This window comes from Cavia porcellus, unplaced genomic scaffold (genome assembly GCF_034190915.1).
Source record: "Cavia porcellus strain 051 isolate PalLab524CR breed Dunkin Hartley unplaced genomic scaffold, mCavPor4.1 scaffold_27, whole genome shotgun sequence".
In the NCBI taxonomy this organism is placed as follows: Eukaryota; Metazoa; Chordata; class Mammalia; order Rodentia; family Caviidae; genus Cavia; species Cavia porcellus.
In genome coordinates, this window is record NW_026947510.1 from 33961527 (window position 1) to 33989204 (window position 27678).

The following is a 27678-nucleotide window of genomic DNA, read 5'->3' on the forward strand; positions in this document are numbered from 1 at the left end:
TGATCCATTTTGCTAGTCTGTCCTTTGATTATGGCATTAAGACCATTCACAATGAAAGTTATTATTGATAGATATTGATTCATTCCTGTCATTGCTTTACTGTCCTGTGGCTGTTTATCTTTTTTTTGTACTTAACTGCTCACCCTACCTGGTGTATTTATTTTATTAGACCTTTTGTAATTGTCATCTTCATTGTCTCTTTCTAGGCCATTGTTCATAAGTTTTTGGAGTGCTGCTTTGGTGGTCATGAATTTCTTAGGTGCTCTTTATCATAAAAGATATTTTTTACTTCTCCATAAATTTTTTTACGTTTCACTGCAAACATTTTGTTGTCCTTTTGGGTGGAAATGGTAATTTATTTGCCAGGAAAGAAAAGTCCACCATCCTTCTGCTTGAACCAGCACGTGGCCTCTTCTTTGCTGATTCTGTGTTTGGGCCAAATGTCCCTGCCCTGCACTGCTTGTCTGTAATGCTAGAACTTGGCCTGCACATCACCACATAGAAGTCCAGGTCATAGATACAAATGTTTGGGTCATATTTCATGCCCAGATTGATGTGTTGCTGTATCCCCAAACCAAAGCCTCCAGTATCAGAGAAGTTATTTTTCTTTAATATGTACTCTTGCATCATTAGACTTTTCTCCAGGATTTCTTTCATCTCAGCCCCACAGACTGTGCAATGGACCGCAATCTTCTCACTTTTCCTGATGCCAGAGAATCTGACAGTGTATCTAGTATTATAAAGCATAGGTCTGGCTTGTAGCTGCTCCAACACCTTGGGTGCCCTGGTGTTGTCTCCACTCCCCCAATGCAGACGTTGAGATAGAGCTCATGGACGCCAAGTTCTTGTATGGGGTTCTGTTCATATCGATCCTGCTCGGGCCCCAAGCCTGTTCTAAGACAGGAGGGGAAATGACAAGGTCCAGTCCCATCCATTTGGCCAGCAGGGCCCTGCTGACTTGAGTCCGACTGGCATGGTGGGGCTGCAGGTAAGGAAGCCCCTGCTGGCCTGAGCAGTAGAGGATGGAGATGCATGCAGGTCTTTTCTCCGTTAGTTTTAAAAGATAGCTTTGCAGGTTATGCCAGCGTGGGCTTTATTTTAGGGCCTGAGACACTTCACTCCCAGCTCTCTTGGCCTTTAATGTTTGTGTTGAGAAGTCTGCTGTAGCTCTAACTGGTTTACCTTTATAAGTGATTTGTTGCTTTTCTCTCATTGCTTTTAAGATTCTGTTCTTGTGTTGGACTTCTGGGATCTTGAGTATGGTTCATTATGTAGAAGTTCTTTTCTGACTGAGCCTAGAGGTCTCACTTATCTGTGTGTTAAATTCTTTTCCCTTATTTTGAAATTTTTCTGCTATTTTTTTCAGTTTTTTAAATGCTACTTGTGCTGTCTTCTGATTTTTTATTGATTCCAATTATGATTAGTCTTCTTTGCATCATTTAGTAGCTACTGGACCCATTTTCCATCTTCTCTTGTTTTTAAGGTGGGTCTCATTAATTGGTCATTGAAAACAGCCCTATTTTCTGGATCTGACACTCTCTTCTCACATTAGTAACTTCTGCTGCCCATACTTTTTGGCTGTATTTTTAAAAGAGAAAACAATAAAAACAATGATATAAAATTTCAAAACAAGATAGTAGGAAAGTAACAATGGTTAATACATTGTATATTATTATTTTCAAGGTACTTAGTCGTATTATAAGATATAGATGTGAGAAATTGATCAAACAATATAGGCAGAAACCTTTCTTCTTCAGTGAACTAATAGAAATTCATAGTATAACTATCTTAAGTGTCTTATGTATGTCCATACTGTTGATAGAATTTTTTTCAGAGAGGGTCTCACTATGTATGCAGGCTGGATTTGCACTCACTGCAGCCCAGAGTGACCTCAAACTCACAGTGATCCTCCTGCCTCAGCTTCTTGAGTGCTGGGATTACAGGAGTAGGCCACTATGCCTGGCTTGAGATAATTTTTAATCTCTTGAATTTCTGTGTGGAGCCCTATTATGGACTTTAATTCTTTTTTATACTGGTCATGCAAGTTTGCATCATTTTATATTCTGTTCAATTTTTTATTAGTATATTCTCTGCACTTGGTGATTTGTTTGGCCCTACATCTTACTGCTCACATCTTTTGCTCTGAGCTTTCTTAATGCCTTCTTAATCTGTTTTTCTAGCCTTCAATATAATTTTTAATAATTCTGGTATGTAGCTTTGTGGATTCCTCTTCTTCATACTGCATGGATCAGTTCTGAGGGACTTTTTGTAGTTTTGAGGGAGTTTTTATAGGCATTTTGTAGGCATTTTGTTGGCTTAACATCTGATGCTTTATTGTTTGGGGTGTGTGTGTGTGTGTGTGTGTGTGTGTGTGTGTGTGTATTAAGGCTTGCAGATTGATTTAAAGTGGAAAACTTTGTTTCTGGTATGGACATCTCATTAGTTAATATCTACTTTTCAGAGATGTCCATTGGGGGACGCTAATTACTGGCCTTTGCTCTGTCAAGTATTAACCCACCTGTGTTTACTTGAGCTGGGAGGATTACAGCCTGTTGGGCCCAGCATCCAGTTTTCTCTGGAATGGGTCATAGTATTGTTAATGACCCCAAAAGAATTCAGATACCTGCACCCAAGAGAACCAATTAAGAGCAACAGCCAGGTCATCTGGCTACAGCAATAAAATCTCCATGAATTACAGAATCAACTACAAACTGAATATTGAAAAACTCTAAGGATCAATGAAGTAACTCCCTTCTACTCCAAAGTGGTCTATAAGTGTCCTGTGAATACTGAGCTACTATTGACCTATATTAATTGTCTACTAAATGGGACAACGTTACCTCTATTAATGATAGAGCAGTATTCAAAAAAACAGTAACATAAAGATAACTAGCTATCTAGAAATTCATAAAGCTGAGCAGTTACACTAGTAAAGATAGAAGAGGTGGGGAAGCAGCAAATGAACCAGGCAAAATTTGAAAAATTAATCCACAAGTTATGAGAATGAGGAGAAAAAGTAATATAGGAGCTTCCACTGAAGAGTAAGAGAATAATCACAGCAAAGAATGAATTTAAAAAAAGATAAACAGTGAACATAAACAGGAGATAAAGAAAGGTAAGAAGGAAGAGAAAAAAGTCAAAAAGGAAATGTGAAAAAGAGATAAAAGAAACCAAAGGGGAAAGAGGACCACAAATCTCCAGAACTCCTACTGAAGGAAAGATAAAAATAATACAATTAGAAAAAAAAATGTTTAAAGTCTGTTAAAGAAAAACATTTCTGTGTCATTGAATAAATGGTTTCTTTGCAAGCTCTGCGGTGTTGGGATCCAGGCAGCCATGACTTTCTGGCCCTGGATTTAGGGCTGCTGGGTTTTAAGAGGTGCCCTCCCTGCACAAAGGCCCCTCTGTCTGTGCACCCTGGTTTGTGGCTACCAGCCAAGCCACACTGCAGTCAGCCTTCAGATCTCTGCTGGATGCAGGCCACATGGTGGGCTTTCAAGTGGGCTTCTGGGGTTCACATTCACAGATGTGAGCTCTGTTGTTACCTTTCCTCCTCCCGCATTGTTTTATCCAAGATCAGGTTCGTAAGCTCTTCCTCACCTTGGCTGCCCAACCCAAGGGGAAGCAAAATGGAGAGCCAGCTTGGAGTTGGTGGGTGGTTGTGCCTTCACATCAGGGTGTGCCATGGGGACCTGCTTATTCCCATGAGGAAGGATGCTGCTGCTCATCCTGCCTGGACCTGCTTCCTCCCATGGAGGGGGCATCGCTCATCAGGCCTGGGCTACTCGCTTGTGTGCATCTCAAAATTTACTTAAGATAGAAGACGGATGAAGTGGCCAATAGCATTAATGGAAAACAAAGCCAGATGACGAAGCTACTGCCTAGGTGCTTCCTGTGAGCGTGTCTCACTGTGCGACTTTCCTATTGCTGCTGTAAGAAGTCCCTGCAGACTTCATGATATAAAGCAGGGCCAGTGTTCTCACAGTTCTGAGGTCAGGCTAGGAACCTTTTCATCAAATCAAGTGTCAGCGGCCTGCCTTCTGGAGGTCTCGAGGAACCCACGTCCTCACCTCCTTCACTTCTAGCACTGCCGAGCTCCCTGACTCCCGGCCTCGATGTTAGTCCGTCATTTCACACAGATCTCTGCTACTGTCTCCGCAGTCTCTAAGACCCTTACCACAGCTGCCTCTGCAGAGGGCCTTCTGTCACGGGAGGTGGCATCCTCACAGATTCCATTAGGATGTGGATGTCTTGTTTATTTTCTGGTAGTGGGGATTGAAATCAGGGCCTCATATGACTAGGCAAGAATCCTAGAGCTGAGCTACATCTCCAGTGCTTTTTGTTTTATTTGGAAGCAGTTTAACTTCAAACTTGTAACCTCCTGTCTCAGCCTCGGCAGCAGCTGGGATTACAGATGTGTGCAACGTGGCTTCTGCCTTGTCTTAAAAACAGTCGTCTACTACTTCTCTATCTTGCGGGGGCTCCAGCTTGGCCTCCAGGGCTAAATAAAGCCTGTGTTTAGGGCTCAGGCTTAGGTTCATGGGGCTTGTGATCAAGGTCCAGGGCTCTACCCCTGAGATCCTAGAGGAAGACTCAGGTGCTGACTGGCTTCACGTCTCAGATCGGGTGCTGAACCCAGAGGAATTCATGACTTGAACTTGACCCAGGGTTCAGGAGGCAGAAGGCTGCAGCGATAGGGAAATAGGGAAGCATTCACAAGTAAAAAGGAGCAGAAGGCAGGCGTGGCCGTGGTCCCGCACTTCACCTTAGCTTCCAGAAGGCAGTGAGAGCACCAGAGACCTGCACCGTGGTTGCCTGACTGAGGACGGGGGCACTGGGGCCACAGGCCCCTCCCGTCTCCAGTATTGGGCTCAGGGTGTGGGGGTGGGTGCGGCCCATGTCCTCCCAGGTAACCCACAAACTGGCAGGTTGCAGAAACAGGTTCAGCCTCGCCCACCTCTGCACAGTCTCTCTGCTCTCCAGTAAACAATGACATATCAGTTTCGTGTTAATTTGCAGGAAAAGGAAACCTAACTAAGCTCAGGTGTGACCAGAGCAGCACTTGGAAGCTGACAAGGAAGCTTGATGTCATTCACATCATCGTCTTTCTTATCTTATCCCAGTTTCCCTTCCAGGCCACACCTTGTGCGTGTAGCCCAGACTCCAGAAACCGGGGTGACCTGACAAGCCCAGGAATGAGTCACCCCCCGTCCTCAAAGGTGGCAGAGGGCTCACTCAAAGAGGCAAAGTCCAGGTGCATTGCCAGGAGCGCCTGAGAGCCGCACTGCAGAGGAAGGAGGCAGCGAGAGTGGCATGGCTTCCGGGACAGGTAGAGGGGTCCCCAGGCCTGACACGGGGCCAGAGCCTTGCTTTTGCTCTGCCTCCCAGTGGCTGGGACTGCAGGTTGCCACTGCTGCCCCCTGTACACTGCAAAAATTGTGTGTGTGTGTGTGTGTGTGTATGCGCGCGCACCGTTTGCCCTGTGTCCTTGGCTGTTTTCCAGCTTTCCTTAATATGTTAAGATTAATATATTAATGTTATTCTTAAACAAGCTGTATTACTGTGTTGGGGTGATTTCAGATGAGGTGGGATTGGAGCTGGATCCTAAAGGAAGGATAGAATTTGGACTGGCAAAACAGGAGTCAGGTGTGGTGGCAGGGCCGGCAGTCCCAAATCTCCAAGAGGCTGAGGCGGGAGAACCTCAACTTTGAGGACCCATCGGGCTATTTATGGGGACCATGTCTCAAAAAATAAAATAACACAAAATAAAATACACTGGGGTGTCACTCAGTGTTCGTACATCTCTGGGTTCGATCCCCAGGACCACTGAAAGAAAAAAAAAACCCAGATTCCTTGTTGACTAAATCCTGTTGAAATAATTAATCTGAGAGTTTGCAGAGACATGTGTTTAGAATATAATGGGTAAACTAGTCAGGCTAGAGACAACTTTATGGAAATAATTTCTGCGGTAAGGCTACAAAGCAAATCTGGAGTGATACTGTGGGAGCTTTGAGTGCCACTGTAAAGAAATGGAGATTTCCCTGGCATCCTGGCCAAGCCTCAGTCCCAGTACTCTGTCTGGGAGGCTGAGACAGGAGGACCATAAGTTTGAGACCAGCCTGGGCAACTCAGCGGGACTTTGTCCCAAAAACAAATACCAACAACAGCAGCAGCAACAGGGACTGAGGATGTGGCTAATGGCCCAAGCCTTGAGTTCAGTCCCTAATAATGCCAAAAACAAAGAAATGGAGACTTATCCTTTTATTAGAGGTCAATCTCTGAGACATTCTGAGTTGCCCAGATAGGTCAGAAAGAGTGCTTTATTTATTATTTGTTTGTTTATTTATCTTTGGTACCAGGGATCAAACTGACAACCTCACACCTGCCAGCCAGACACCTACACCGCTGAGCTAAATCCCAGGCCCCCAGAAAGAGTGCTTTGGACTCAGTCACCTGGGGAGCATGGGTTTGGGTTGGGAGCAACCAGAGCAGTCACCTTGGTTGTGGCCAGATGGGAGTCACAAGGACGGCAAGCTGGGCAGAGCAGCAGTGTTTTTCTCCACTGTGTTCCCCTCTATTAATAAATTCTCCTGGGGGCTGGGGATTTAGCTCAGTGGCATAAGCGTCTGCCTTGTAAAGCAGGCAGTCGTGAGTTCGATCCCCAGTACCGATAAAAAGGAAAAAGACAAAAAAAAAATTACAAAAAAATAAATTCTCCTGTAAGTGGGTGTTGGGGAGAGACCAAATGCATTGCTGTGTCCGGGTATCTTTTTTGGACTTTCCTGTGCGGGAGGTATGTGGGGTGTTTTCTTTCTTCTCCTGTCTTATAATCTCCCTTCTCTCTCTGTCTCTATCTCTCTTGCTCTTACTTATGGTGCTAGAAATGAAACCAGAGCTTTATGCATATAGGAAAGCACTCCACCCTCCCCTGAGCCACGTGTCCAGCCTGTGTCCTCTCTCTGTCTCTCTCTCACTGTCTCTCTCTGGTCTTGCTATTAGTTCAGGCTGCCTTATACTCATACTGATTCTCCTGCCTCAGCCTCCCGAGTGCTAGGATTACAGGTACGCACCACCATTCCCAGCACCTTCCTCTCTTTGAAGACAGGGCCTCACCATGTAGTTCCTGGCTGACCTTAAACCCAAGATCGCCCTCCTCAGTGTCCTGTGTGACTTTACAGGTGTGCACCACCACTTCCAGCTCTGGCCCTTGTTTGACTTATTTACTTATTTATTTGGTACTAGGAATCAAACTCATGACCTCGCACTTGCCAGGCAGGTGCTGTGCTGCTGAGCTAAATCCCTGGCCCTTCTTCTAACTGTGGCTGTGTGTGGCACCATCTCCTGTCAGTGCAGGAGGCTCTGCCTGGCAGATCAGAGTTTCCTGGTTCTGCTTTATTTCCTAGAATTAGGCCAATTCCTTCCTTCCATCTGCCTCCCTCCCTCCCTCCCTTCCTTTCTCCTGTCCTTCTTTCCTTCCTCCCTCTTTTGCTTTCTGTCTTCCTCCCAGGCAGAGCCTCTTCGCTGACAGGAGATGGCGCCACAAGCAGCCCCCATCCCTCTGCGCACCCTGGAAATCCAGTGCACACACACCAAGAGTTGTTACACACACACACACACACAGTCTTGGGTAGAGCACATCCTGCCTTAGAGGAGGTGTCTCCAAGGACTTCCCGATCTTGTGGGCTCCGCACAGCCTTGAGGGCTAAGGTGAGGCTGGGGTGGGGGGACAGAGCCTCTTACTGGTGTCTGCTGGTGGCTGCTTCACTCTCAGAGCAGGGAGGGCTTTTCTGCCCTTCTCCGACCCACTGAGCATAAGGGGTCCGGTGGGCTCATCTTGTGTTGTCTCAAAATTCACGTATCTGTGCTCAAAGGGAGAGATTGGTGATGGTGACTGGGCCTCGTGACTTTTGGCCCTTTTCTTCTATCTCCTTGGACAAACTTAAACTTCTGGTGACCAAGGAGCGAATGGCTAGGAGAACTTGTCTTTGTTTGTTTGTTTGCAGTGCGAGGCAAGCGCCCTACCCCTGATCAAACCTTCAACCCATCATTCTTCAATGTCAGCCAGTTTTTCTCTGGACTTCTCTAATGTTTATTCTTTTATGAAGAGACCATCTGGTATAGTGAAGAGGGCTCTATGATATCAGACATGTGTTTATAGTACAGTTGCTCTTTTCTTTCATTCTTTTGCTCTTTTTTGAGACCGGGTCTCACTATGTAGTTCCAGACAGCCTTGAACTTGCTATGTACCCCAGGCTGGCCTCAAACTCATGGCAATCCTCCTGCCTCAGCCTTCTGGGTGCTGGAATTGCAGGTGTGCACCACCACACCCAGCTACAAGTTATCATTTCTTAGGTCTCATTGAAGCTGCTAATTTTGTATGAATTTGAGTTCATTGTTTCACTAAGTTGAAGAATGAAATCACAGACAAATGAAGGAAGTTAGGGAGTGTTTATTGGAAATAACAAGAAAAACAGCTCTTGGCAGATACTCAGCAGGAAGGTACTCTGGAGGAGGAATTTTTTCACTGTGTTTTCTCTGTTTTGGCCTTATATATAGATAAGCGGAGGGTGGGAACTTGATTGAAACAGTGGCTCTGTGTGTTTAGGGTCTAAAGAAAATCGCAGTAATTGCTCAGCTGGGCAAAGTGAAAGGAAACTGCGCTCCAAGGAAGCCAGTTGCTCTGCAGTTCTGTGTCTTGCACTCCGCTTGGAAGTGGGGAGGAGCTGTCAGCCAACTTAGCATACTGGGGAAAAGTCTTCCCAGGAGGAAGAGTCCTTATCTGCTCTGTTTATTGTAACCTTCCTCCTTCCTCCTGTGGTTTGTTTTGCTGCATTACTAAGCCTCCGAAGAAGAAGCCGCATGACCTGCATTAGCTCTAAAGAAACTGCTGGTTTCTTTTTCTCCAGCCAGCTGTGCCTCTGGCTGCCCGTTTACCGACTGCTGACTCACAAGCTCACCAACAACTGTTTGCTTCGCTCTTCCGCTGGGACTGCTTGTCTTGGGTTAGGTCCTCCTGAGCGCTGTGTTATTTCTGAATTAGATGATGAAATATTTTAACAGTTAAATGGGTTGTAAAGTAATGAAGATGCTACTGATTTCAGGTTCCATCACCAGGATGAATTAAGTGTTAACACGGAAGAGGTTAATTAAGGTAGGAAAATAAAGAGGAGAATAGGTCTGTGTGAGGCAAATAGTAATGACTGGATAATATTTGATCACTAACTTGATAAATATTAAAATAGGACCCAGAAGAAGATATGCATAGTGCGTATCTCCCAAGTCAGTGTAATTACAGGTGTGTAGTAATTTCTATGCTTGTGCAAGTACAAGGTACTATGAGGTCACATAGAAGTAGGTAATGTACCCAGGGACCTCTGGGAAGTAGCTTTGCTATCCCATTGAATTATTATTACTATTATTATTATTATTAGAGACAGACTCTCACTATGCAGTTCAGGCAGGCCTTGAACGCAGTATGTGGTCCAGGCTGGCCTCAAACTTGTGGCAATTCTCCTGCCTCAGCTTCATCACCACACTCAGTTTTGTACGTTTTATTTTTTTTTTTTTAATCGGTACTGGGGATCGAACTCACAACTGCGCGCTTGCAAGGCAGGCGCTTGTGCCACTGAGCTAAATCCCCAGCCCTTGAACGTTTTTAATGGCAGGCCTGTTTGGCTTGTAGGAGGAAGTGCTGGAGACAGAGCCCAAGATTGAGACAGGCATGTACCCTTAAGCTGCAGCCCCTGCCTGCCTTACCAGGTCCAGAACAAAGTATCTGGGAAAGAGACTTCAGAAGACTCTGAAACATTCTGCTTTTCCTTGGGTTAAGTGGGCCCCATGCAACAAGCCCACGAGAGACTCTTCTAAGTCCACTTTCAGAGGTGACTTGCAGGTTTAGAGGCTAGCACACTGCTTCTTAGCAGCTGGATTCGTATTTCAAGGTCATTTGACATAGTCATCTGTTGGTCAACAGGTCCTTCAACTGGAGACGCCACGCTGAGGTAAGGCATAGCAGCCCATGGCCATTTCCTTCAACAAAAATACAGACTCACCTAAGTGCAGGGGACTGTAGGACTCTGTAGGACTATGATTGTTTCCTTCCTCTCTTACAGTGTTACTATTCTTTCTTTCTGCCTTTCACAACTTAATTGTCTGTTTATTATTTTTCTGTCTTTCCTGCTGTATCCTTTGGCTTCCCTTTAATTATCTTTCAGCTTGCTTCCCCAACACCTTACTGTCCCGCTTCTCTCATTGTTCAATCACATTGCTCAGAGCCCTTAGTGAAATTCCAGGAGAACCTCACGCCAACCTTACCCTCCTGTTTTATATTATCTGGCTGTTCCTGAGACTCATTCTTGCCAGGAAAACATGCAGATCTTGGCAGGAATGTATCGTCTCATGGAGGAGGAGAGGGAAGGGCTGGCCTGGGGACAGCTGGCTGTGGTCCCTCAGGGATGGTGGGAACAAGTAGGTGTAATAATCTGTGATTATTTAATGTGAGGACTTTGCGAAAAAAAAATAATCTGTGATTAATATAATTGTGCTTGCAAAGCAGGGTCCTCAGCACAGACCTACATTTCCTGAGCTGAAGCTCTCTCTCTCCTCTCTCTCTCTCTCTCTCTCTCTCTCTCTCTCTCTCTCTCTCTCTTCTCTCTCTTCTCTCTCTCTCTCTCTCTCTCTCTCTCTCTCTCTCTCTCCTCTCTCTCTCTCTCTCTCCTTTGTTCTGAGATGGGCTCTTGCTCTGTTAGCCTTGATCTCCAGATCCTCCTGCCTCAGCATCCCAAGTAACCAGGAAAACCATCATACACCACCTCCTATGACTTAACTTACTCTTCTCAGACCTGACTGCTTAGTCTTAGTGGCAAGAAAATTCTTCAAGACTTCAACCTTACAAAATCTGGTTAGAGCACACTGAGAAACAGACCCTCTAAGTGTGAAGCAGAAAGATTGACGCATGACAAGAACCTTTAAGAGGAAACAAGGGGGCAACTATGCACCCCGGTTTGAGCACTGTCCTCAGAACCGAGGTGGGGAGAAGCCCTTCCCCTGGCTTGGAGACAGCAGCTCTGAGGGTGCTGGAGTCCTCTGTAGCTGACTCAGACACACCCTAGGAGCAGACCCTGAGCCGCTGTGCTGCACACTGACTGACAGAAGAGGGGTATGTGACTCCATGTCCCGGGACCCCACTGACATCGTGTGACAACACTGGTGCCATTTGCTTCTCAGGAGGAGAATTGAGCCCTGGCAGTTTGAAGCCTCCTTTGACCCCCGCCAGCTGCAGAAAGAGGCCTGTCTGCTCTCTGAGGTTCGGTGGGGTGCAAGCCCCAGGACTTGGCGCGAGTCCGGCCTAAACACCACCAGCCACGTGGAGATAAACTTCATAGAAAAGTTCACCTCGGGGAGAAGTCTGCGCCCTGCCATTCGCTGCTCCGTGACCTGGTTCCTGTCCTGGAGCCCGTGCTGGGAGTGTGCCAGGGCGATCAGGGAGTTTCTCCATCAGCACCCGAATGTGAGTCTGGTTATTTACGTCGCACGACTTTACTGGCACGTGGATGAGCAAAACCGGCAAGGACTCAGGGACCTCGTGACCAGCGGCGTGCGTGTACAGATCATGAGTGACTCAGGTAAAGCTGCAAGCACAGGGCGGTGGCCCCTGTGTAGATGGGAGCTGGTGTCTCAGCAGTGGAAAGTCCAAGCTGACTGGAGGAAGGAGCAGGGTGGACTCGAAGGGCAAGGAGGGCACCAGCCCTACACCTCCTTCCCCAGGCCACCTCGGTGGCCTCTCGGCCAGCTCTGTTCCCTGGGTGCCAAGTTGGAAGCCTGGATTTGGCCAGTGCTACACAAGTGCTGTCCGGGAGCTCCACACCCACACAGGCGGCAGTCCTAAGTGACCCGCTGTGTTCTTTCCGGGGGTGTAGCCCATCTCCAGCAGCTGGAACCTTCCCATACAGTGCATGTAAATACATCTGTGTGCCTTCAATATACCGAATTGTACTTTCTATTAGTGTATCTTGGTCCTGGACCTTGTACTCGGGGCCTCACACCTATTCTTTCAACAAGCTACACCCCAGGATCCTTGATTTTTAACAGCAGACAGTTAAACTGGAGCTCTCCTGTGTACTTTACCACGGTATTTGAGTGACAGGGATCTGTGCTTGCTCAGAATACAGCCACTGCTGGAGGAATTTCGTCAACTTCCCGCCGGGGCAGGAGGCAGGCTGGCCGCGGTTCCCGCCCATGTGGACCACGCTGTATGCGCTGGAGCTCAGCTGCATCCTTCTAGTAAGTGGCCTTGGGGACACAGATGCTGCACCAAAAGAAGCTTCCGGCTCCAAACTTCTTTCCTGAGGATTCAGTGCATTTGCTCCGACTGTATTTTCATATAGAGGTTTATCTGTTCAACCACTCGACTCACGTTAAGAATACGTAAGAGGCCACGGTGGCACACGCTGTGATCCCAGCACTGATGCTGAGGCAGCAGGGATCATGAATCTGAAGCCAGCCTGGGCCACATGGTGAGTTTAAGACCAGCCTAGACTACAAGAGACGCTGTCTCAAAAAAAAAATTTTTTTTTGAAAACAAAAAAATTTTTTGGTGGGCAATATGTGAAAGTAAAGAATAGGCAAATTAGCCTAAGACATATGTACACCAGTTGCATATCCCTTTCGTCACTATTTTTTGAGTGTCTGCCTCTTTGTGGTTGTCTGTGGTACTGGAGATTGAACCTCGGATATTTCCCCAAACTACCTCCTCGGGCTTTTTAAAATTTTGAGAAAGCTTTCTCCAGAGTTCTAAGTTGCCTGGGCTGGATTTGAATTTGTGATCCTTTTTCTTCAACCTTTCATGGTGCTGAGGTTGCCGGCGAGTACCACTAGGCTCAGCAGCTATTTTAATGTGTCTTTTTGAGACAGGGTCTCACTATGCAGTTCAGGCTGTCCTTGAGCTCACTTTGTAGCCCAGGCTGGTCTCGAACTCACAATGATCCTCTTGTCTCAGCCTCCCGAGTGCTGGGATGACAAGTGTGAGCTACCATGCCTGGCTTCAGCAGATATTTTAAATGAATTATCTCCAGAGGAAATAGCCCCAAATGTGAATCTAACAGTCTATCTCAGAGCATCCTGCATGCTAAACACATGCTCTACCAATGGCTACAGCAGTTATAGCTATTTATTTGTTGGACCCAAGATTTTTCTAAATTGCTAAATTATCCAGTTTAGGCTTGATCTTCTTATTCTCCTGCCTCAGCCTCCCAGAGTGACAGAATTCCAGGCATATGCTGCCACACCTGGCTTTTTACTGCCGTCATGCTTCTGTTTGTTTTGAGACAGGGTTCTCTCTGTAGTTCAGGCTGGCTATGAACTCAGTATTTATTTCTGGCTGACCTCAAATTCATGGCAATTCTCAGCCTTCAAAGTGCTAGGATTACAGGCATGAGCCACCATACCCAGATTGAATTTTGTTTTATTTTTAGGCAGGGTCTCATCTGTAATCTGGGCCAGATTACTTAGGGTCTCATCTGTAATCTGGGCTAGATTACTTACTATGTTCGAATGGATCCTCTGGCCTCTGCTGAGTGCTGGGCTTGCAAGCCTGGGCCGTCACACCTGGCTCTCATTATTATCCTTGTAGGTTGTTACAACACAGCGGTTCCACAGCCCTTCAAATAATCTCCTTCACCACACGGGGGTGGATCATGGTAAGGGAGAAGTGCACGTGTCCACTTGGGTTCTGCAAAGTGTTTTCGCATTCTTCAACCTGACTTTTTAAAATGTTCATGCTAATAATGGTATCATTACAGTATTTGTCCTCAGGATAATATACAATTCCTTTTTATTCCAGAGTCTACCACCCTGTTTAAAGATTTCAAAAAGACATCAAGATCAGCTTACGTTTTTCCAACTTATTCTTCAAACTTGCCATTATCGAGCAATTCCGCCCCCAGTCCTTTCAGCTGCAGGGTTGATGCACCCTCTTGTGGCCTGGTGTTGAGCGGAGTGAAGAAATTCTTGTGTGTGCGCTGTTCCAAGACTTGCAGCGTAGGCACCTCGCTGGAAGCAGGTGCTGCTTCGAATCCCGAAAATGGAGTGGGGGTGAATTACAGGCAGAGACTGTGTTGACCAGCATGTGGGAGGCTCTAGGTTCAATCCCCTGATCTGAAATAAAAAGCAGAATCTAGAAATGTTCACAAACACTGTAGTTTCCCTGCCCTGTCCCAAATTACCCTATAACTTTACACTTTCAAACAACAATAAATGCTTATCACTATAGTCTGTGTGGGTCGAGAGTTCCAAGCATGTGCATGTGTGTGCATGTGTCTGTGTCTCCATGCGTGCGCGCGTGCCTCTGACCTGAGGTCTCCTCCGAGGTGACGTCAGCCAGTGCCAGGTCGTCTGGAGTCCACACTGATAATCTTAGCACCCTGGAGGCAGGAGGATTTTGGGGGATTCTGTGCCAGCCTTGCGTCCATAGTGAACTCAAGGCCAACATGACCACACAGTGAGATTTGATTCAAACAAAAGTGAAGAAAAACAAAAACAGAAAACCTCTTATGAAACATAACAAAAAAGCACAACATATAATTCAATAAATTCTGACAAATAAGTCACCCACAAAATCATGTGGTGAGCTAGGAGAACAGCTGAGTGACAGACACTCGCCAGCACACGTGCGGCACTGGGTTCCATTTCCAGCAGCATAGAACAAACAGGGCCTGCTAGGTTTGGATGCGCGAAGAAGAAATCTGCTGCTTTGTCCTTTGACTCCCTCTAGCTCTGTCTTAGTTTGGCTCCGTGTAATTATTTGCCCAGAAGATGGAGAAAGTCCCCAGGCCTAGAGAGAAGCCCTGGATGGCTGCTAGTGGATCTGCCTGCTGGGCCTCAAGCGACACGACACAAGAACCCACAGCCGGTGTGAGCAGGGCAGGCCTGGAGAGGAGACGGGTGGGAGTCACGACAAAGTCGCTGAAGACTGGCATGCATCAGCTTCTAGGTCTCTCAGATGGCTCTGGGGGAAGGCAGCTGTCCTGCTGCCAGGGAGACACCCACACAGCGGGTGTCACCTTTCACCCCCACTGCCCACCTCCCCTGTCTCATGATCGAGGGCCTGAGAGTACAGCAGCAGGATGATTTACTGCTGCAGTAACAACAGCTCCGAAATTTGAATAGTTTAACACACAGAGACACAGGCACAGACACTGACACAGACCCAACACATGCTCAAGGTGGGTGGGAAAGCCGGCCCTGGAATCCTCTCCTGAGCTCCGTCCGTTCAGCCAGCGTGGGGTGGAGGTGAGCCCACGCGAGTAGAAAGAAAGTGTGTTTGGGGCGAGGGCTGCCGCACATCTGTCTTGCCCGATCCTCTAACCTAAAGCCAGTCACGTACCACACCAAAGTCCAGCTGGCCCTTAGGAAGAAATCAAAATGAGACTTGGAGGAAAAAGGCGCTGCCACAGGGGAGCGCTAGCAGGCAAAGATGCTGCCCAGCTTTGCCTGTGCGGGTGAAGGAACAGTGCAGAAAGGGGGTGCAAACCCTCTGTGACCCGCGCCCTCATGCTGTGCCAGGAAGGAGGCGGCTTTCCTGCCGGATCTCTCTGGCTCCGTCCCCTGCTGGCTCGCTCTCCCAGGGTCGTCACGGGAATAAGGCAGCCTCTGTGCGGTCTCCTGGGGCATAAAAAGGGACCGGGAATGCACTGGCTGTTCATGCGAAGGCAGTGTGTGTTTTCTGGTTTTGCTCTTTTGATACTGGGGATTGAATCCAGCGCCTAGAGGATGCCAGGCGAGCATAAGCGACACCTCCAGCCATCTACACAACTTTTTAAAAACTGCTGTGAAAGGTACCAATTATCAGGGTTTTTAGTTAGTTAGTTTGTTTGTTTTGGTACCTGGGGAACTAAACTCATGCCAGGCTGGTGCTTATGCCGCTTAGCTATATCCATGGACTTATCAGTTGTTTTTACAAAAAAATTTATTGTATTTTGTTTTTGTACTGGGGACCAAACCCAGGCTCATTACTATTACATGGTAGTGTTTCTTTATCTTGAGACAGGCCCTGCAGTGAACTTCCTCTTGAACCCTTTTCAATTTTTGAGGCGGGTCTCACTCTGGCCCCTTCTAGACTTGAGTTCATAGGTCTCCTGCCTCAGCCTTCTGCAGGTGCACCGCTGTACCAGGCTCCCCTTCCTTCTGCTGGGTACTGAACCCAGCACCTGGCATGTGCTGGGCAAGTGCTCTACAATGGGTACACTGCCAGCCCAAAAATGTGATTTTTTAACCTATGGTGCCTATCAAAATCTAACTGCAGAATCAGCCAAGTGACCTGTTACAGCTTCTTTAGGGCCCTCTTAGATTTTCTGCTTTTGCCTTATCATTTGCTTGGATTGAATTTCACTGATTTTATTTTTGAAGTTTTCAAGATTTTTAATTCAACTTGTTTTCCTAAGTAATGCATAAAAACATAAAAACTGTACATATCAACATGGTACATAGAATTTAGAATTTTGAAACTGTGTTAGACTGGCTGAGTAGGGAGCCAATGCCCAGGTCACAGCATGAGAATGGAGCTCTAAAAATACGTTTGTGAAAAAAGTGGTGAATGAGGCTTGGAGCAGTTCAGGGGTAGAACAGGTGCCGGGGTAGCATGGGTGAGACCTCAGTGCCAGCACCACCAGGAAAAAGGACAAAGAAAGGTGTTCGTTGATCATCCATAAATTGCTGATAAGCTTAAAAAAAAAACTCGTAAGCCAGGTGTGGTGTTGCAGCCCTGAATCCCAGCACTCTGGGGGCGCAGAGGCAGGAGGACTGCAAATTCAAGCCTGGACTGGGCAACTTAGTGACGGAGTGAAACCCCGTAAAGAGTGGGGGGACTGGTTCAGCATGAAGACCCTGGCTTCCTTCACCAGTACCTCATGTGTAATAGAGCCTGGTGGCGCATGCCTGGGACCCCAGCCTGTAAACTGGAGGCTGAGGCAGGAGGATCGCCATGAGTCTGGGCTACATAATGAGTTCAAGGTCAGCCTGAACTGTGTAGTGAGACCCTGTCTCAACAAAACGAAACAAAACAACAAAATCAAAACAGAATAAAAGTTTCGTGGCTGTCACTTCTAATCCTTCTCCAACTGTTCAGTCCGAGTGGGAATAAAGACATTTTCCATGTACGCAAGTCACTTCCCACCTGCCCTTTTCAGGCAGCTGCTGAGGGTTCACTACAGCTCAGTGGCAGCAAGCCCCAGGAAGGTGGAGGAGGCCCCCCTTAGGTAGCAGGTGAAAAGCTCAACACAGAGAGAAGAAAAGCAAAAAACCCGTGACTGGGAAAGGGTGACCCCAGGATAACAGTGGACCAGAAAGTACCCATCTAGGTTGAAGCAAAGGATAAAAAGATACAGAAAATGGGTCGTTGTTTGTTTTTTAATTAGACCCCTACCGGGATGTTGGTGTAGTGCACTTGTAGTGCGTGTGCGACTCTGGCCTCCAAAGTACCAGGAAAAAAGAAAAAAATAGCAAACCTACAAGTTTCCCACATGCTAACACAGGACTCCATGAATGCTGAACTCTCTGACAGAGTCGTGGTGCTGCATTTCAAACTCAAATTCTTTACCACTATCAAATTACTCTTTGCTTTTTTTTTTTTTTTTTTTTTTTTTTTTTTTTTTTTTTTTTCTTTTTCTTTTTTATCGGTACCAGGGATCAAACTCACGACTGCCTGCTTGCAAGACAGGCGCTTATGCCGCTGAGCTAAATCCCCAGCCCCTATTCTTTGTTCTTTATCAAATCCTTAATGTGTGCGCAGCGTTTTGTGTACGTGCTTGCCAGCCCTTATGGCTCCTCTGGAAGTTTGTCTGTTAGCTTTTGCCCATTTTCCGATTACCTTGTCATCGCGTTTGCCTTCATGTGTAAAACAGCCCAAAATAGTAGAGAAAACACCCTTTTGTGGTCATCAGTATTTTCCCCAGACTTGATGTTGTTTATAATATTTTTCTGAAGAGAAGTTAACATTTTTATACAGTTGATTAAACAATGTCTGTTCCTGTGTTCCGTCAGGAAATGCATTTTCCTCTACCAGATTATAAATCCAGTCACCATCGTCACAGCCCGTACCCCAGGGCGAAGAGAGAGTTGGCAAGAGACGCGGCAGAGCCACTGAATTACAGACTTAGAAGGGTCCCTTTGGGGTGGTGACCATCGTTAGTGAAGTCACACTTTTCTTTCCTGTGTGATGCAGGAACGCGGGGCCGGCACCCAGCCTAGGTGCACCCTGACCCGCTGCGTCCCCGACAGTCCTGATGGCAGTCGTCCCCTCATTCTCTCCTCTGCCCTGCTGAGTGATGGTGCCCCAGCGGTCACATGCTGAAGGGCACAGTGAACTCCCGGCCCTGGGGACTGAACCCAGTGCTTTCACACTGAGTGACCTCCCCTGCCCTTTTTATTTCTTATTTTGAGACAGGGTCTTGGCAAGTCACTAAGTAGCCAGGCTGGGCTCCAACTTTCAGTCCTCCTGCCTCGGCCTTGTGGGCTGTGGGGGTGACAGCTGTGCACCAAGCCCAGAGCACGGAGAGTTCTGAAGGCTTCACGCAGCCAGGGAGGCTTAGCGGAGTATGAAAACAAGAAGACCGAGGGGCAAAACGCCCTAGATGAGTATGAACCTCTGAGCTAAGGGTGAATTGAGGGGTCTGTGGGCTGAGAAAAACCTGGAAGTCAGGGACCCAAAACTGTGATAGAGTTGTGTAAGTGCAGCGCGTACTAAGGTAGTCAGGCCTGAAGGATAGCGCATCCTGGTTAGTGGAGGGATGGAGTAACTGGGTGAGAGCAAAACTGCTTTTTTCTTGTACTGGGAATCAAACTCAGGACCTTGCACTTGCCAGGCAGGCACTTATGCCACTCAGCTGTATTCCTGGCCCCAAACGTGTTACATTTTTAAACTGAGGTCGGAGGTGTGGCTGAGGAGCCCAAGGCTGTGTTAGAGGAGAAATTGATGGACACTTGGAAGCCGAGGACCGGAAAGGTGAGCTCCACGGTTGGTCCTATTCTCAGAATGACTTTGGTGTCTCTGCATGTTACTTCCTACCAAACCAGCTGTAGAATAATTCTGCAATGTTCCTAAAGATCTCCAGAACTGTACACAAGTGCTTGTGTGCATTATGATCGTGTGTGTGCACACGTGTGTGTGTGTGTGTGTGTGTGTGTGTGTGTGTGTGTGTGTGTGAGATGCTGAGGGTGAAACAAGGTGTGGACTGGGGCCCTGCACGCTGGCCAGCGTTCTGTAACTGACCACCATCCCAGGTCCAACCCACAACTTGCAAAATGTTATTAATGAAACACTAAATACTATATAAAAAGATGGAAACTTTAAGGTTTAGGGGTACAGCACTTGCCTAGCACGTGGGAGGTTCTGGGTCTCAACCCCAGCACTGCTTTAAAAGAAAAAACAATTTTTAAGAGGAAAAAAATTACAACAAATCCTGGCGAAGCTACAGGACAAAAGGGACACCTTTTATCCACTGCTGGTGGGAGTGTAAACTAGTGCAGATACTATGAAGATCATTTGCGGATTCCTTAAAACTAGAAATCCCATTTGACCCACGTATTCCCTTTCTAGGCTGGTGATTTTGTTGGGTCCGCACTGATTCATTTCGACTTCCACAAAATTTTCAAAAATCTCGTTACATTCTTGTCGTCATAATCTTCATAGGTCAAATTCAAATATAGTATATGTCCATAACTAACAGGAGTCAAACATCAGTGAGAAAGTTTTAAGGACTAGCTGGGGGAAGGGGAGTGCACTCCTGTAATCCCAGCAGTCTGGGAGATGGAGACAGGGAATCACAATTTCAAGCCCTAAGGGGCAATTTGACAAAACTGTCTGGAAAAGTTAAAGTCCTGGGGATGCGGCTCAGTGCAAAGACCCTGGATTCAGTCCTCAATATGAAAAAAGATTAAAAAGTTGTAAACGCTGCTTCTCTCCTCCCGTGTCATTCTACACTCAGGTGACCCCATCTCTGGTCTTTGCCATCACCATCGCTGCAATCGGCTCTTTTCAGTTCGGCTACAACGCTGGGGTCATCAATGCTCCCGAGATGGTGCGTATCGGTCGCTGAGAATTATAACTGGGAACGGGGAGTTGGAAAGCGAATTTAATGGACGGGGGTGATGTTTCGTGGTGGAGGAGCGTTTGCCTAGCACGCAGGAGATGCTGGGTTTAATCTCTAGCACTGGGGGGAAACTTTTAAAACTTAGAATTTAGAACTTTGTATCTCAAATGTCTGGGCTAAGACAGAAGGTGGTAAACATGTTGGGTCACTTACTAGAGCCAGAACACTCATTTCCTGCACCTCACCGCGAGCAGGGCTGGCTCCTCTGAGCCCCTCCCGCTGGCTGGGCTTCCCACTGGTCCCTGCTGTGAGGAGGCAGAGGGCCGGGCAGAGCACGCACACCAGTGCTGCCACCTGCTGTCCACTTTCTGGGACAGGCCTTCTGCACTTCTCGCAGAGCTACCCCAGTCTGGGCTGCTCTCTTCCATCCCCATCTAATCATGACAGGAGGAAATGATCCCTGCTCTCTGGTTCCTGTCCAGCTGTATCAGTCTGTCCTCTCACCAACCATTTTATTTTATATTATCTATTTATTTTTTTGGTACCGAGGATGGAACTCATGACCTCACGTTTGCCATGCCAACCATTTTATTTTGCAGATCATTACAGAATTTATCAACAGCACCTTGTCCCAGAAGTTGAGTAACCCTCCCAGCAAGGAGCTGCTCACGACCCTCTGGTTCTTGTCTGTGGCTATATTTTCAGTGGGCGGAGTGCTTGGCTCCTTTTCCGTTGGACTCTCTGTCAACCACTTTGGCAGATATGGAGCACAAACTGGCCAAGGAAGTGGACCTAGTGCAGGTGGCCCTAGATTGGACTGCTGTGGTGTGGAGTCCACCACCAAGCTTGGCTGCCACTCAGCCCTCAATGAACAGCCCTTAAAGTAGCTTTGGCTGGTGCAGCGGTGATCCCAGAAACACACTTTATTTTGAAGGTCAAAATTTATTTGCTTTACTTGAAAAGGGAGGAGGGGTCACGAAAGTCTGTTCACTGTTTTATGTAGAAAATTTTTTCTAAATCTTGATCTGGAGTAAATGTAGACAGTGGGAAAATAGCTGAATAGCCATGAATTTGAAGCAAGTGCTTGATAAAATATCTTAGTGTGCAGCATACTTTCAGCAATGACTGAAAGAACCATTTAGTTTCTCAGTTAGATATTCTCCGTGTGCGTATGCATTTAAGATTAACATTAATAAAGCAACCTGTAAAAAAAAGAAGAAGAAAAAGAGTGTCCAGGGCACAAGGTCCTTAATTCAATTCCTGGTATATATATATATATATATATATATATATATATATATATCCTGTGTTTAGTATTATAATGTTTAATGTTTTGCTTTGTTTTGTACCGGGAATCAAGCTAAAGGCCTTGTACTTTCCATGCAGGCACTGAGCTACACCCTTGCCTTTTTTGTTTTCTTATTCTGGTGATCAAACTCAGGATTGGTAGGCAAGTGCTGTACCACTGATATCCACTCCCAGCCTCTGAAATCATTAGAATTTTAAGTGGATTCCTTCATTTATAACTAACTTAGAAGGTTGAGGCAGGAGGATTGTGAGTTCAAGGCTAGCCTGAGCTACATGGTGAGTTCGAACCTAGCCTTACATAGTGAGATGCTGTCTCAAAAAAGCAAAAAAAAAAAAAAAAAAAAAAAAAAAAGGCTGGTTGTGGTGGGGCACACCTGTAATCCTACCACTGGGGAGGCTGAGGCAGGAAGATTGCCATGAATTTGAGGCCAGCCTACTCCACATAGTGAAAACCTTGCTTTGAGCACAAACAACCTGATGTGGTTTTCTCCATGCTAGTATAGAAGGGGTCCCCAGGAAAAGAATGCGGAGAAAGCTGAAAATGGGGAGGGGGGAATAATGCTGCTCACAGGGTTCTCCATTGGTGCCACACATCTAGGATGCCCTGGAGAGCTGTTAAGTCTCAGTGCCAAGTTGTACCCCAGGCCTATTAAGCTGCCTGCACAGGGGTGAGACACACGCATTTTGCCAAACATACCACTAATCGTCATGGCGCACAAGTGAGACTCAGGAGAGTGGTGACGCTGCTTCTTCACTAACATGAGCTCTAGGTTTGCACTGATAAACATTTTTATTTTGGGTTCTACTTGTTATTTTTGTTTGTTTGTTTTTGTTTTCTTTTGAGACAGAATCTCCCTATGTAGCCCACGCTGGCCCTAAATTCAGAGCAATCTCTCTGCCTCAGCTCCCTGAGTGCTGGGATTACAGGTGAGGGCCACACACCCAGCTTCAGTGTAATCTTTTATTGCTGGTTTATCATGGTGCAGTGCTTTGCCTCTGGGGCTTAGCACACAAATGGAGCAGTCTATTATTTTACACTGTTGTCAGTACTAATTGTGAATGACGTCACTACAGCTAGAGAAGGAGAGCTGAAGCTGACTGCCTTTTGAGTATATAATTCTGTGATGGAGGAAACATTTTATCTGAAATGTTTTAAAATCAGTACAATATTCATGCTCTCTAAGCAACTACAGTGCTTGAAATGCAGTAAAATGAAAATGCATAGAGGCTGGGGATTTAGCACATCTCCATTGTATTTATTTAGAGACAGGGTCACTATAAATTTCCTGAGTTGACTTCAAACTTGAAATGTTTCCACATCAACCTGCAAAGGTAGTTGGGATTATAGGCCTGTGCCACCATGTCTGCCCTCAAAAAATGTCTCTTGGGGGTGGGACAGCTTTTCCCAAAGTACTGTCTTGGGCAGTGATTCTCAGATGAAGTTGTGTCAGATCACATGGAATGTTTTAAGGATTTTTTGTCCTCTTCAAATTTTTATGAGTGCATGTCAGCAGTATGTAATGATTACATTCACTGTGGGATTTGTACATAACACACCCTAATTCCTGTGACTTCCACTCAGGACCTTTGAGAACACAGATTCCTGGGCCTTGGCCCTTGGGTGAGACCTAACGATGAGTCTAGGGGAGGGGAGAATTGTAATTTCTAGCAGATTACTAACTGCTGTGAGCGTGTGAGCCACTCTGAGGACCACTGGCCTGACGTGCTCGCTAAAATCCCAGGATAGTAGGGCTTGGTGGTAGGTGCCTGTCACCTCAGCAGCAAGGATGCTGAGGCAGCTGTGCTACGTAGTGAGTTCATGGCTGCCTGAGGCCTTGTGTGAAAAAAATCCTAGGCTACAGTTGGGTCTTGTAGAAGAAATCTCAAGCAACAGCTAGGTCAGTTGGTGAGATGCCTGCTAGCATGTGTAAGGTTCGGGGTTTGATCCCCAGCACCATCAAAAACAGATCTTAAATGTTACTTTTTTTTTTTTTTTTAAGGTAGGAATATTTCTTAGGGAATAGGAGAAGCTCCTGAGAGACAGGCGGGGCCAGAATGGGTTGCCCAGACCTTAAGTTTTCTAGGTGAGTTTGATACATAAAGAAGTATAAAAAGATAGTTAAAAAACCTTGATTCAGCCTACACCAATTTGAAATGTTCTGATAATAGAAACTGGAAAAGAAAAGTTAAAGCAAAAGAAGGGCAACTGTGGCCGGGAGGGGCAGGAGGGAAGGGAGAGCGGCCTGCTGGGCGCTTGGGCCTCAGTCGTCTCTGAATCTGCAGGCGCAACTCCATGCTCATGGTCAACGTGCTGGTGGTGGTCAGCGGCTGCCTCATGGGCTTCTGCAAGATGGCCAAGTCCGTGGAGATGCTGATCCTGGGCCGCTTGATCACGGGCATCTTCTGCGGGCTCTGCACGGGGTTCGTGCCCATGTACATCGGAGAGGTGTCTCCCACCAACCTGCGGGGTGCCTTTGGCGCCCTCCACCAGCTGGGCATCGTCATCGGGATCCTGGTGGCGCAGGTACCCGGGGGTTTCTCCCTGAGCGAGTGTTCACTTCCTGCCCACTGAATGAATTCACAGACAGTGAGCTCAAGAAAAGATGGGACATATTCAGTGAAGTGTATTTCAGACAGCATGATTCCTGGGACTCCATTGTAGCTAACAAAACCAGCAGGACCAAAAAGGGAAAATAAAATTTTATGTCTTTCTTTCTTTCTTTTTTTTTTGGTATCGGGGATTGAACTCAAGCTCATGCTTGCCAGGCAGGCACTTGTGCCACTAAGCTATATTCCCAGCCCCAATTTTACCTTTTTCTATGGTAAAACAATGGACTGGGCCTGGTTCCATATTTCTGTTATCCCAGCACTCAGGAGGCTGAGGCAGGAGTTCAAGACCAGACTGAACTACATAGTAAGACCCCATCTCCAAAACATTCCAAAAAACAAAAAGAATGCGTCACTTTTTAAAAAAAAAAGTTTAGGTTTATTGGCACATTTTACATGTACATAATGATCACATACATTATAGACAACTTCTATTTGTACATGTTAAGTCTTGACTGCTTTTCCCCATGCTCCTCACTCTCAACAAATCCCTATTTACAAAAGTTTTGTTTCCACATCTTTTCCTTTTTTCTCTTCCTTGCTTTCCCCCTCCCTTCTCCCTCCTTAGCTCCCTTCCCCGTTAAATGTTTTCTTCCTATTTAACAATATCTATTGTGTATACTTTGGTCCTTATTTATACTTTAGTTTCTTAGTAAATAAGAGAAACCATATAAATCGTTCTTTCTTTCTTTCTCTGTTTCTTTCTTTCTCTCTCTCTCTTTCTTTCTTTCTTTCTTTTTCGGTGCTGGGGATCGAACTTATGACCTCACATTTGCCAAGCAGACAGTTAAGCAGCTGAGCTAAACCCCAGCCGAAACCATGAAATCTTTACTCATGTGTTCGACTTCAGTTCACTTGTATTGTTTCAAGGTGCACTCATTTACCTAGAAATGTTTCACGTTTATACTTCTTATGGCTGAGTAGTTCTCTATTGTATTAAAAAACACATATTTGGGGCTGGAGATTTAGCTCAGCGGCATAAGCACCTGCTTTGCAAGTGTGTGGTCATGAGTTCAATCCCCGGTACCGATAAAAAAAAAAAAAAAAAAAAAAAAAAACACATATTTATCCATCTATCAGTTGGTGGGCATTTGGACTGTTTGCAAGATTACAAATTGTGTTACAAATTGTGCTGTGGCGTGCATGTATCACTGTAGTGATTTAACTCTATTGGGATGATACCAAGAAGGGGCATAGCGGAGTCAAAGGGAACCTCCAGGTTCAATTTTTTCAGTAATCTTTGTAAAACCAATTTCATATTGGTTGTACCAATTTACACTTCCACTAATAGTGGAGAACAGTTCCTTTATCCCCACAGCCCTATCTGTGTTTGTTGCTGGTTGATTTCTTGATGATAGAGATTCTTTCTGGGATGAAATGGAATCTCAGCATAATTTTAACTTTCATCTCTCCAATGACCAGTGACATTGAACATTTTCATGTATTTATTTGCCATTGTTATTTCTTCACTTGAGAAGTGTGTATTTATCTCAGATGCCCATTTTTGGATTGGGTCTTTGAATTTGGCAGGGTCTGATTGTCTTTTTGAATTGCTTATATATTCTAGATGATAGTCCTTTGTCTTAGCTGGCTTTTTAAAAAATTGTGTCCTACAAAATATGGGCTTTGTGATACTGTCTTATCTGGTTTCTAGACCTTTGGCCTGAAGTTCATCTTGGGGACTGAGGAGCGCTGGCTTGTGCTGCTGGGCGGCACCATCCTCCCAGCCTTCTTGCAAAGTGTAGCGCTTCCTTTCTACTCTGAAAGTCCTAGATCTTGCTCATTAACAGTAGGAGGAGGAGCGCGCTACAAGGCAAAAAGTAGGGATAAGCCTCAATCCCTCCAAACCAATGCCTTATCACCAGCCTGAATTAACACATACCTTGATCCTAAAAGCTCACTCGCTCTGCTTAGGATCTGGATCCCATTATAAAATGACCCAAATATTCTGGACAAGGTGGCACTTGCCTGTAATCCTGTAAGGCACTGAGAGGCTGAGGCAGGATTGCTGCAAGTTCAAGGTCAGGCTTAACTGTAGCAAATAAAATGACCTGTGTAAATAAAATAAAATGTCTGTAAATAAAATAAAATGACCCTGAGCTGATCTGTTAGAATTTGGAACAGACTTTTACAACCCCTTCTACTTACATGAGATTTTTCAGAAACCAGATTTTCAGTGTAGACCAGAATGGTAGGTGTTTATAAGCAGCTGCCTTTAGTAAACAGGAAAGGTACAACACCAATTCCAGAGAAATACAATAGCTAAACATTGGCGTCAGAAATAAGCCTCAGAGAAGCGGTACCTTCTCATTCAGGTAGGGGCTGGATATAGCTTGAGGTCTCTGGACAAACAGGTGTGAAGGAGGTTGTATTTGCCAGGGACAAAGTTGCATAATTAATATCAACCTTCCCTTTCTTTCACTAGGCCTCTTTAGGTGCATATGTTTTTCTCATCTTCACTGTCTTCCTAATTATCTTTCTGCTGTTCACCTTCTTCAAAGTCCCCGAGACCCGAGGCAGGACTTTTGAGGAAATCACGCGGACCTTCGAAGGGAGCTCTCGGGTCTCCGGGGGTCCTGGCTAGATCCAGGCTCTGGAGCTGAAGAGCCTGCAGCGCCCCAGGACCCAGCTCAGCTGCTGGTATCTGGGCCACCTCCGCCAGGACCGCGGACAGCGGCCTCCTGCCTAGGGAAGCCCCCACCCTAGGAGCCCAGGACTGACTGCTCCAGCGCTGCCGCCCCTGTCCGTCTCACCCTCAGCAACATTAAATATTTCCACATGGATTTCCTACTGTGAATGTTACCATGGTTCTTCGATCTGAAATAAAATGCACATATCACAGACTCATTATTTTTGTTCTTCCTGTAAGAACATGATGAGCTTTAATCCTGGCTGAGCTGTTGAGTACCTGTTGTGACCCTGAACAAGTTTTTTAGAGTCTCATATACACGAAAATAGCAATACTTGTTTGTTTGTTTGTTTTTGGTACCAGGGATTGAACTCATGACCTCACGCTTGCCAGGCAGATTCTTGTGCCCTTGAGCTATAGCTCCAACCCACATTACTTGCTTATTATGCAGATCAAATGAAAAGGCCTTCTGCCTTAGTTATTATCTCATTGCTGAGACAAAGTACTGGATGCCCAAAGTTAAAGGGAGAAAGATTTATTCAGCTCCATTTCAGTTCATAGTCAGCTGGCTCAAAGGCAGAGGGGCTTCACAAAGCAAAAACAGTGCATGATAGGAAAAATAGAAAAGCAAAGGGTGACCACAGCTTTTTCTCTTCCTTATATCTTCCCCCAAATACTCAGGGTAGGTAGCACTCACACTTAATTCTAGTGCCCTGGAGCCTTGCATTGCATCATGAATTGATCCCAGCATCAAACTCTAGATCCAGCCACCTCTGAAAAAGCCCCACCTAGGATTGCATGAGGTTTTGGGGACATCTAGACACAAACCCTAGCACCTGCAGCCTGAGTGATGCCGTCTTGCCACCAAGTGCTACAGCACATGTCACAACCATTAAGGACTCAGGCTTTGCCATCACTGGACCAGAGACGGCTCCTGGTCTGGAATAGCCTGTAACAGTGTTTCCTTCTGCAGTGTTGTCGGTAGCCCCTGTGTGGTAACCACTTTCCCCTGTTCAGACACCCCAGCAGCCAGTGCTGCTCCCCTAGTTC

At 46.2% G+C, this 27678-nt stretch overlaps 1 protein-coding gene and 2 pseudogenes across 1 annotated transcript; 2 read left to right on the forward strand and 1 right to left on the reverse strand.

Moving 5' to 3' along the window:
* Nucleotides 1–355: 355 nt before the first annotated feature.
* LOC100733791 (large ribosomal subunit protein uL5-like) lies at nt 356–4899 on the reverse strand (annotated as a pseudogene).
* Nucleotides 4900–5218: 319 nt separating this feature from the next.
* On the forward strand, nt 5219–14268 carry LOC100734070 (C->U-editing enzyme APOBEC-1). The gene is made up of 5 exons (XM_013153008.3): nt 5219–5329; nt 9974–10001; nt 11227–11624; nt 12164–12282; nt 13841–14268. Exons 1-5 carry the CDS (start codon nt 5314–5316, stop codon nt 13988–13990), a joined length of 711 nt encoding a protein of 236 aa, XP_013008462.1. The 5' UTR covers nt 5219–5313; the 3' UTR covers nt 13991–14268.
* A 9369-nt stretch (nt 14269–23637) lies between these two features.
* On the forward strand, nt 23638–25823 carry LOC100734352 (solute carrier family 2, facilitated glucose transporter member 3-like; annotated as a pseudogene).
* The last annotated feature ends 1855 nt before the right edge of the window (nt 25824–27678 follow it).

What these genes read in the sequence shown, in the direction of transcription:
- LOC100734070 (XM_013153008.3), top strand. An exon ending in ACAGATCATGAGTGACTCAG is followed by an intron (nt 11,625 to 12,163) that starts GTAAAGCTGCAA and finishes GTGCTTGCTCAG; the next exon opens with AATACAGCCACTGCTGGAGG. An exon ending in AGCTCAGCTGCATCCTTCTA is followed by an intron (nt 12,283 to 13,840) that starts GTAAGTGGCCTT and finishes TTTTTATTCCAG; the next exon opens with AGTCTACCACCCTGTTTAAA.